Source organism: Lycium ferocissimum, chromosome 1 (genome assembly GCF_029784015.1).
Source record: "Lycium ferocissimum isolate CSIRO_LF1 chromosome 1, AGI_CSIRO_Lferr_CH_V1, whole genome shotgun sequence".
In the NCBI taxonomy this organism is placed as follows: Eukaryota; Viridiplantae; Streptophyta; class Magnoliopsida; order Solanales; family Solanaceae; genus Lycium; species Lycium ferocissimum.
Genome location: NC_081342.1, coordinates 25,812,798 through 25,823,979, shown reverse-complemented (window position 1 = coordinate 25,823,979; position 11,182 = coordinate 25,812,798). Strand labels below are relative to the sequence as shown.

At 40.1% G+C, this 11,182-nt stretch overlaps 2 protein-coding genes across 3 annotated transcripts; both read left to right on the top strand.

Annotated features, from left to right (window-relative positions):
* The first annotated feature begins 476 nt into the window (after nt 1-476).
* LOC132053212 (uncharacterized) lies at nt 477-4,805 on the top strand. 2 transcript variants are annotated; one of them, XM_059445137.1, is made up of 7 exons: nt 480-1,054; nt 1,210-1,315; nt 1,638-2,618; nt 2,861-2,923; nt 3,001-3,221; nt 3,766-3,878; nt 4,584-4,805. In XM_059445137.1, exons 1-7 carry the CDS (start codon nt 995-997, stop codon nt 4,693-4,695), a joined length of 1,656 nt encoding a protein of 551 aa, XP_059301120.1. In that variant the 5' UTR covers nt 480-994; the 3' UTR covers nt 4,696-4,805. The 2 variants fall into 2 exon arrangements, with proteins under 2 accessions (XP_059301126.1, XP_059301120.1); XM_059445143.1 differs by lacking the exon at nt 2,861-2,923 and having other exon boundaries at nt 477-1,054.
* A 2,968-nt stretch (nt 4,806-7,773) lies between these two features.
* On the top strand, nt 7,774-10,731 carry LOC132063599 (uncharacterized). The gene is made up of 7 exons (XM_059456223.1): nt 7,774-7,995; nt 8,148-8,419; nt 8,679-8,896; nt 9,103-9,178; nt 9,323-9,543; nt 10,167-10,392; nt 10,545-10,731. Exons 1-7 carry the CDS (start codon nt 7,774-7,776, stop codon nt 10,729-10,731), a joined length of 1,422 nt encoding a protein of 473 aa, XP_059312206.1.
* The last annotated feature ends 451 nt before the right edge of the window (nt 10,732-11,182 follow it).

Sequence of the window (11,182 nt, the reverse complement as noted above, 5' to 3'; positions counted from 1 at the left end):
AAAATGGGTGCACTTCAGTCATATGTCGTGACTTCCCAGCCTCAGATAAAATTTGTAATACATATGTTGATTTTTGCTACTTCAGTCTCGTACGTCTGAAGTTGTGTTGGAAGTGGGTAAATAGGGTACAACTTAAATAGTTGTTCCAAGATCAGGTTTTTGTGCACTTCCCCCTGTATAATAAGGTCAAATTCATTTTCAATCCACCCATTAATGACCTAATCTATTTTGATCCACATGAATACGAGCAGGATTGATTTTGACCCGTTTCTATCCCACCCGTCCAAATTTAATCCAACCCGTACATTTTCCATCTCCACTTGGAACTATTTCTTGAGTTGAACAAAAAGAATAACACAAGAAAAAAAGAAAATCAATTTAGAAAAAGAAAAAAGAAAAAGAAAGAAAGAGCGGAAAATAAAGTTTGCTTGAATGAGAAATAGGAAGGAATTTAGAACCGCTAAATAACTTTCCTATTGTCCAGCGCGGCAATATTCCCCATCTGGATTTGGACCCTCCAAGGCTCCAATCCAACCCCTTCAATTTGAATTTGAAAACCAACACAAATAAGTATAACTTTACATAGTATAAAAATTGATTTGTTCACAGAATCACATGTGCATATCCTGTATATTTACCGGTGAAGTAAACTCTACTTAACGGCGCGCTATTCTTGCAAATTCAAATACTCCTCCCTCCACATTCAATTGGTCCACTTCTTATTCATTTCTCACCCCCCACGCCCACCCCGCACCCCCAATTAAAAAAAAAAAAAAAAAAAACCACTTCACTCATATATTTGAAACCCTAGACCAAAACCAAATTCAAAAATTTCAAGAAGCCCACTTTTTAATATACCTACTCATAGTTAAATCTTTATCTTTTTGTCATTTCATAATACCCCATCTTTTTAAATTCAAGCAATTTACAATCTTGAATTTGAATTTTGTGGGGTTCTTTTTCTTTTTTTTCTTTTTAATCCCCCATTGGAATTATGGAAGAGGATTGTGGGGTTTCTGATCAGTCTATTGAGATAACTGGATCTGGGAAAAAGGTTAGAGATTTTCCACTATTTTTAATGACTTATTTCAGTTCTTTATTGGGTGCTTATTAATTTTTTGTTTGGTTTGGTTCTGATGTTTAATGAATTATTTCAGTTCTTTATTTGGGGGCTTATTAATTTTTGTTTTTTTGCTTTTAATGTTACAGGTAATTGTTGGGGAGAAAAGGGGTTGTGCGGAAATTGAAGAAAGAACAGAACTTTGTCATAAAAGAGTGAAAATGAGGGATCTTGAATCGGTTTTGCGTAGAGAAGGTAGTTTTTTTTTTTTTTATAACTAATTTTTGGAAATTTAAGTTTAAATTGCAGTAAGGAATCTTGATGTTTTGAAGGATTTAATGGTAGGAACTGAAAGTTGAAAACTTTAGGCGCTTTGTATTTGTAGCTCGACGAATATATAGAGAATTGTTTACTCCTGATGTAGTTAATGATTTTTTGGTAGTGTCTTTGTTTAGTGACATTAAGTTCTCTATCTCTGATATATCTTTGGTGATATTTTGTCAAAAAAATTTGAATCTTTGTGAAGGTAACGAAGCCAAAAATTTGACGTTGTAATATTTTTATCTTGCTCCATCAGAGAAAACTGAAATTGGCACCGGTAAACTGGTCACTGATCCTGCACTTAGATTGATTGATCTGAATGCAAATGTTGTTGCTTCTAGCAATGCCATTGCATCACATGTTGACGAAACCAACAAACTGGTCTCTCTGGGGAAGAAATACAATGGTCCTGAGGGGGACTCTATGAAGTCGAAAGGGTTTGCTTTAGATCTGAATGCAGAAGATGTTACTAGCTCTATTAATCATGAATCTTCGTTTCCGTGCAAGAACTCTGCGTACTTGAAATCGAAGGATGATTTTGAGTGTGCAAGTTCAGTTGGTCCATTGGACGAGAATGAATCGATGAGAATCTGGAATGAGATGAAACAAAATGGTTTTCTTTCACACACTCACGGAGGTGCACCAATGCCAAAGGTGCAAGGGAGGAAAAGTAAAACTGATGGAATGAAGAAAAAGATGGAGCTTGCGAAGAAAGAACGAGTTGATAGGTTTGCAAAGATTGCTGCACCGAGTGGGTTGCTCAACGGGTTAAACCCAGGGATCATAAACCATGTCAGGAACAGTAAGCAAGTTCATTCCATAATAGAAGCCCTAGTAAGATCTGAAAAGCGTGAAAATGCCCATGGTAGGAGCAAGAACCAAACAAAGAAAGGCCATGGTGAAAGAATGAAAGACCAGGAAAATAACGATGGTCCAGGAGCAAGCAGATTCAGCCCTGCTCTTGAAGATCTGCCAGGAAGCAGTGGTTACCTAACATCACTAAAGAAATCAATCGCTTTGAGCCCAGTGTTTACGGGAGGAGATGGAGGTTCATGCATGGTTGGCACCAGGGTTACTGGAAAGATGGTTTATCATCCAGACCCTAACGTAGATACTGAGGATGATGCACTTGCACTGAAATTGTCATCATCCACAACCATTGCCTCGGATAATACAAGCTCATTGTCTAATGAGGAATCAGCAAACCTAGCAAGTGTTAATTCACTTTCTATTAAAGGTTGGTTTATATTTTCCTCCTTTAATTTTATTTGTTTCTCTTGGATCAGATGATGTGCTTAATGTGATGAGTTAAATGTTCTTCCAAAAACTTGTGACATGAGCGTTTTAGCATTTAGAGTAAACAGACACTTGGAAATCTTGTTGCACAAAGTGGTAAGATTTAAGGAATGGTTAATTTGTCATCTAAATCTTGTTTTATCAACAGTAACCAACTGATATAGTTATTTTTTTGACATCTAGCTGCTAACGTAGCTTCACAATGGTTGGAATTGCTTCATCAAGACATTAAAGGTCGTCTTGCAGGTAGAGAAAAATTGTCTAAAATTGCAGTTTATTTGACTTGAATCAAAATTATAATGTACTCCATTCTATATTTGCAGCATTGCGGCGTAGTAAAAGGAGAGTCCGGGCTGTAATTCAAACAGAATTCCCTTGCTTATTTTCCAGAGAATTCTCATCTAATCAAGAGAACAGCTCATATGGTACACAAAGCTCTTCTGTTGGTCATTTTGACAATGCTACTGCTCATGCACATCGTGCTAGATGGACAGCATTGTTTGATCAGATGGAAAAAGCTCTTTCCGAAGAAGAAAGGCAACTGGTTAGTCTGCTAAAATCTTTAATGTTATTTATACATTTTTCAGAAATGATTGCTGAAAATTCATCTGAAGAAGCTACTACTGCTTCTGTGTTTTGCCTTTTGCAGAAAGCTTATCTAAGTCTTGAGGATATTATGTCTGAATAACAATGCTTGATGTACTTATAAAAGCCAAATTAGAGCATCGCTGATGATTGCTTCGTTTTATATAATGTCCATTCAAGTTTGTGTAAATTGAAGCATGTTTATGTAATTACATTCTTTTATGTGAAGTGTAAGTGCATAATTTATAATTCTATTGGAAGGTACAACTGAATAGTTTGCTTGGAATTCTTCTCAGTTTCATCATGATGTAGATAAGGATGATTTGCTTATAGAAGCATCTGCAAATTAGCATATGATAGATATATCACTTGTTTGTATGTCTTTTCTTTCTTCCTTCAAAATACTTCTTTCTTATCAATGTTTTTCTGAGTTACTTTATTCGTCCTTTCCTATCCTTCACAAAAAGATGTTTATCGTTTTAGTCTGTTTTATGTGAATTTAGGAAAGTTGGCTGAACCAAGTAAAGCAAATGCAGCTGCAATGTGAACAGGGTCTTCAGAAATATGGTGCACCGTATGGTTTGCAACAGTTGGGGATATTACAAAACGACTGCAGGTAAGAGTTAATATGGCCAGAAACACTTATTTGCGCTCTGCTTTTTGTTTTTGGAGTTCCTATGGCCCGTGTTTTTAACTTGCAAGTCTTTTGACATTTAAAACTAACTGGTACTTTTTTTGGAAAACTGGTAATGTTTAAAACTACTACTAACTGGTACTACTGATAGAATATTAAGACTTAAAAATGCATTTTATATGAGTGAAATTGAGACAAAATCAGTCACTTTATTTCAAAATCAGTGTTTGGCCATGAAAATTTCAAATTCAACTTGAAGTTGGATTCCAATTTGAAAAACATCTTATGACTTGTTTTTCAATTCCATCTTCATAATTCCGAATAAAGTGCTCTCTTCTCTCCTTTGCAAAAAGTATAACCAAACACAACTTCATCAATTCCAAATAAAGTGAAAAAATATTTGGAATCTATGGCCAATGCCTACTTAATATAACAAGTAGAACATACACAGTCCAAATTTGAGCATACTGCTACAGGCTTTACGCGTGTTTGTAATTTTTACGGCTATGCTGACAAGTATTTCAGTTGGCAGTGTTACAAGAACATCAAATTGAAGTTAAATATTCTTTGCCCTGAACATATGCTTGTCTTCATTTATTATTCTTCCCATTGAGCATTTCCTTGGCATAAAGTTTTCGTTTTTTTCCTCACGTAACGAAGCTTATGTTATTGTTCATCACTATGCAGATTAGAGAAACCCGAGAGCTCAGAAACGGATTTAGCAGTCAGGGCTGCTGCTGCTTCCATTTATTCAACATGCAACTTTCTATCTTCGATGGAAAACCAACCTTGTTACTGACAGCTTTGTTTGCAATTCCTTCTTGTAATACTGGAATCAATTATACTGTACTTTTGACTCTACTGATTCATTTCTACTTAGTATACAATATGCAATGCTGTGTTAATTGATGTTGTTAGCTTTATATTCAAGGAGAAGCTGTTTTAGCCAAGAGCATTTCCGCGATGTAGTTATCTTCTATTAGAAATTTGTATTTTAGTCGCTATTTTAACGTTGTCAAGGGTAAATTATGCAGATTTTGTGGGATGTAGTAGACTAGGTTTTGTGGAATTTTAACTAGTGCACTGAATCAGTGATATATTATAGTTCGTTTGATCACGTAATTAAGCCCTTAAAAATTGGTATACTAATAATGATTAGACGTTGTAGAGATCTAATGCTATTACGGTATGTTGAGGAGTGATGCTATAATAGTAGTTACTAGGCCCAAAAGAACTCCAACAGCATGTTATGTTTTAACTCTCTTTTCACTGTAAATATGATACCTTATTATACTCAGTAGTACAATGCTACGTGCAAAATTTTAATGAGAAGCTATATATATACTAGTGTTGTTTGGTCCGTGCTTAATCCAACATATATTTGTAGATATTTTTATAATTTTTTCTATTGTTACTTCTTTGTTTTTGTAATATCAGTTTGACACTTTCTAAATACTTCTAAAATATTAAAGTACAAAAAGGTATCTGAAAGTTAAAGGAGAACATTTTCTTAGTTTATACATTAGATTTTTAAATAAAAACAAACAATTGCATTCATAAAAGCTCTTCTAATTTCTATTTTACTGAATTTTTTTGATATTATAGTTTCTGATGATTCAAATCGAGCTTTGTCATATGCAAAACTAATTTCATTTATTTCTTTGAATTGAAACCATAATGGCTAACTTATTTTTGGCAAGAAGATACTACAATATTGAACTATGTGAAACATATTTAATGCTAAGTATGATGAAATAAATAAAGTTTACTTATAAATAAATATAAAATAATTAAAGCCTTGGTATTGCATACTTTTGTAAATGTTCTTTCAAATTAAACCTCACAAAAATACTGAAAAGTCAATGAAATTAAACTTCTCACTTTAAGCTTACTTTTTTCTTCCAAAGTATGCATGTTAACGAGTGTGAAGAAAGCTTTCAAAAGCTCAAGACATTGTTGACTACAGCACCGATTCTAGCATTGCCCGGGGAGGGCAAGAATTTTGTTGTTTATTGTGATGCTTCACGTTCTGGTTTGGGTACTGTTTTGATGTAGGAAAAGAAGGTGATTGCTTATGCTTCTCGGCAGGTGAAGGTGCATGAGAAGAACTATCCTACTCATGAGCTAGAGTTGGTAGCGGTGGTGTTTGCGTTGAAAATCTGGAGACACTAATTGTACGGTGTCCATTGTGAGGTGTACACAGACCATCGCAGTTTGCAGCATGTGTTCACTCAGAGGGATCTAAACTCTAGGCAGCGGAGATGGATGGAACTGCTGAAGGGTTATGACATTACCATTCTGTATCACCCTGGTACGGCAAATGTAGTGGCTGACGCTTTGAGCAGGAAGTCGGCTAGTATAGAGAGTCTGGCTCGTTTGATTTCTTCGAAGCGTCTGTTGGCTAGAGAGGTTCATACTCTGGCTAACAGTTTTATGAAGTTGGATATTTCCAACACAGACAGGGTGTTGGCTTGTGTTGAGGCTCGGTCGTCATTTTTAGAACATATTAAGGCTAAGCAGTTTGAGGATGCTAAGTTGTGGAAAATACGTGATAAGGTGTTGCGTGGTGAGGCCAAAGACGCCGTGATTGATGAAGAGGGCATGCTGCGAATCAAGAGGCGAGTATGTGTGCCACGTGTAGGCGATTTAATCCAGACCATTCTGACAGAGGCTCATAGCTCGAGGTATTCTATTCATCTTGGCGCCACTAAGATGTATCGTGATTTGAGGCAACATTATTGGTGGACTGGGATGAAACGTGATATAGTAGAGTTCATTGCTCAGCGTCTGAATTGCCAACATGTGAAGTATGAACATCAGAAACCTGGGGGTACATTGCAGAGGATGCCCATTCCCGAGTGGAAGTGGGAAAGAATAGCCATGGATTTCGTGGTTGGTTTTCCGAAGACGTTGGGGAAGTTTGACTCCATTTGGGTTATTTTTGACAGGTTGACTAAGTCTGCCCACTTCATTCCGGTGAAGATAACGTATGATGCGGAGAAATTGGCTAAAGTCTACATTCGTGAAGTGCTTAGGCTTCACGGGGTTCCTATCTCCATTGTGTCCGACAGAGGCACCACGTTCACATCCAGGTTTTGGGAGTGTTTGCATGAGGAGTTGGGTACGAAGTTGGATCTTAGCACAGCCTTCCACCCTCAGACTGACGGGCGGTCTGAGCGGATTATTCAGGTTTTTGAGGATATGTTTCGTGCGTGCGTGATAGACTTTGGTGGGCATTAGGACCAATTCTTGCCTTTGGCCGAATTTGCCTACAATAATAGCTACCACTCGAGTATCGATATGGCCCCATTTGAGGCATTGTATGGAAGGAGGTGTAGGTCTCCTATTGGGTGGTTTGATGCATTCGAAGTGAGACCTTGGGGTACCGATCTTCTGAGAGAGTCCCTAGAAAAGGTAAAAGGTGATTCAAGCAAAGCTTTTGGCAGCACAGAGTAGGCAAAAGGAGTATGCGGACCGCAAGGTCTGAGATCTTGAGTTTCCAGAGAGAAAGCAAGTGTTGCTGAAGGTCTCACCCATGAAGGGTGTGATGAGGTTCGGAAAGAAGGGCAAGCTTAGCCCGAGGTACATTGGACCATTTGAGATCCTCAAGCGTGTGGGGGAGGTGGCTTATAAGTTGGCCTTGCCTCCGGGTTTATTAGGAGTTCATCCGGTGTTCCGTGTTTTGATGTTGAAGAAGTACCATGGCGATGGTTCTTACATAATCCGCTGGGATTCGATTTTATTAAATGAAAATTTGTCATATGAGGAGAAGCCCGTTACCATCTTAGATAGGGATGTTCGCAAGTTGAGGTCTAAGGAAATAGCCTCTGTGAAGGTTCAGTGAAAGAATCGTCCAGGGCGTCCGGTTCAGTCCGCGATGCAGGTGTCAGCTGGGGCCCAATCAGGGGCAAATTATCAAGCTTCCGAGCATGGAGGCTATACTGCTTCATCAGCTTCCGTTCAGCGACCTACGCTGGACTGTGCATGTTACGAGTGTGGTGAGATAGGGCACATCAAGAGGTGTTGCCCCAGACTTAGACAGAGTGGGCAGGGGACTCAGTATCAGGCTCCCCGAGCTCCGTTTGCACCAGATCGAGGGGTAAGGATCGTGCATCGGTAGGGCGAGGCGGCCACACCGCTGGTAAGGGTGGTGCCCAGCCTAACCGGGGCGGTCCTTAGGGAGGTAGAGGCGGATAGCTGCTCGACAGGGGCGAGGCTCAGACTGGTCATGGTAACCGCGGTGGTTCACAGGATACAGGAGGGCGCGGTCATTTGTACGCTTTTCCGAGTAGACCCGAGGCTGAGGTCTCCGATGTGGTTGTCACAAGTACTATCTCAGTTTATGACCGGATGGCTTCTGTTTTATTTGATCCCGGCTCTATTTTTTCTTATGTGTCTACGTATTTTGCTGTGGGTCTGGATATGATATGTGACACCCTTGATGCCCCTATTTATGTATCTACTCCAGTTAGGGATTCAGTGATGGTAGATAGCGTCTACCCTTTTGCGATTACTTTCATCAGGTATAGTACTTGGGCAGATTTGATGATCCTAGATATGGTAGATTTCGATGTCATTTTGGGTATGAGTTGGTTGTCCTCACATTATGGTATACTAAATTGCCATTCTAAGACTGTTTACCTTAGCCATGCCTGGGGCACCTAGACTTGAGTGGAAGGGTAACCTTAGTCCCCTTCCTAAGAAAGTTATATCCTTTGTTCGTGCTAGCAAGCTAGTGGAGAATGGTTGTTTAGCTTACTTGGCACATATTTGTGATACCAGTGCAGATACTCCATCTATTGATTCGGTTCCAGTGGTACGCGAGTTTGCAGATGTGTTCCCCGCGGACTTGCCTGGTATGCCACCGGATCGTGATATTGATTTCAAGATTGATTTAAGAATTGATTTAGACCCAGGGACTCGTCCTATCTGTATTACACCTTATAGGATGGCGCCAACAGAACTCAGGGAATTGAAAGAGCAGTTGCGAGATCTTCTGAGTAAAGGGTTTATATGCCCGAGTGCCTCTCCGTGGGGTGCTCCTGTGTTGTTTGTTAAGAAGAAGGACGGGTCTATGCGTATGTGTATTGATTACCGTCTGCTGCATAAGGTAACTATCTGAAATAAGTATCCCATTCCCCATATTGATGACTTTTTTGATTAGTTACAGGGAGCTTCTATGTTCTCTAAATTGATTTGAGGTCAGGGTACCATCAACTGAAGATTCGCCATCAACTGAAGATTCGGGCGGAGGATATTCCTAAGACAAGTTTTCGGACCAGGTATGGACACTACGGGTTCTTAGTTATGTATTTTGAGCTAACTAATGCCCCAGCTGCGTTCATGGATATGATGAACAGTGTGTTTAAGCCCTATTTGGGCTCTTTCGTAATAGTGTTCATTGATGATATCCTGGTGTACTCCAGAAGTAAGGAGGAGCATGAGAAACATTTGAGAATTGCTCTTGGGGTATTGGGGGAGAAGGAGCTATATGCTAAATTCTCCAAGTGTGTGTTCTGGTTTTCTTCTGTGTCCTTCGTAGGGCATGTTATTTCGAAGGAGGGTATTATGGTAAATCCTCAAAAAATTCAGGCAGTCAGGGAGTGGGCTAGGCCAACATCACTGACAGAGATCCGTAGCTTCGTGGGTCTGGCTAGCTACTATCGTCTGTTTGTGAAGGGGTTTGCCTCTATTGCTTCTCATTTGACCCACTTGACTCAGAAGGAGGTATCGTTTTAGTGGTCCGACGAGTGTGAGAAGAGCTTTCAAAAGCTCAAGACATTATTGACTACAACACCGATTCTAGCATTGCCCGTAGAGGACAAGAATTTTGTTGTTTATTGTGATGCTTCACGTCTGGTTTGGGTGCTGTTTTGATGCAGGAAAAGAAGGTGATTGCTTATGCTTCTCGGCAGTTTAAGGTGCATGAGAAGAACTATCCTGCTCATGACCTAGAGTTGGCATCAGTGGTGTTTGCGTTGAAAATCTGGAGACACTACTTGTATGGTGTCCATTGTGAGGTGTACGTACCATTGCAGTTTGCAGCATGTGTTCACTCAGAGGGATCTAAACTCTAGGCAGCGGAGATAGATGGAACTGCTGAAGGATTATGACATCACCCTGGTAAGGCAAATGTAGTGGCTGATGCTTTGAGTTGGTAGTCGGCTGGTATAGGGAGTCTGCCTCGTTTGATTTCTTCGGAGCGTCCGTTGGCTAGAGAGGTTCAGACTCTGGCTAACAGTTTTATGAGGTTGGATATTTCCAACACAGACAGGGTGTTGGCTTGTGTTGAGGCTCGGTCGTCATTTTTAGAACAGATTAAGGCTAAGAAGTTTGAGGATGCTAAGTTGTGGAAAATTCATGATAAGGTATTGCGTTGTGAGGCCAAAGAGGCCGTGATTGATGAAGAGGGCGTGCTGCAAATCAAGGGGCGAGTATGTGTGCCACGTGTGGGCGATTTGTTTAAGACCATTCTGACAGAGGCTCATAGCTCGAGGTATTCTATTCATCCTGGCGCCACTAAGATGTATCATGATTTGAGGTAACATTACTGGTGGACTAGGATGAAATGTGATATAGTAGAGTTCGTTGCTCGTTGTCCGATTTCCAATGTGAAGTATGAACATCGAAACCTGTGGTACATTGCAGAGGGATGCCCATTCCCGAGCGGAAGTGGAAAAGAATAGCCATGGATTTCGTGGTTGGTCTTCTGAAGACGTTGGGGAAGTTTGACTCCATTTGGGTTATTTTTGATAGGTTGACTAAGTCTGCCCACTTCATTCCAGTGAAGATAACGTATGATACGGAGAAATTGGCTATAAGTCTACATTCGTGAGGTGCTTAGGCTTCACGGGGTTCCTATCTCCATCGTGTCCGACAGAAGCACCACGTTCACATCCAGGTTTTGGGAGTGTTTGCATGAGGAGTTGGGTACGAAGTTGGATCTTAGCATAGCCTTTTCCACCCTCGCATCGACGGCGTCCGAGCGGTACTATTCAGGCCCCGAGGAAATGCTTCGTGCGTTGGGACCAATTCTTTCCCTTGGCCGAATTTGCCTACAATAATAGTGTCACGACCCAACCGGAGGGCCGCGACGGGCACCCGGAGCTAACACACCGAGCACTTCTAAACATACATCTCATAATCATTTATGGGTGGACCATAAAGATAGCTCATGAATATCATAATCTGTAAGGGCATATATCACAACATAACGGCATATCTCTATATAATCTTAAACAATTATGCCCATCGTCACCAGCCGACAAGCTACTAAAATGTTATAC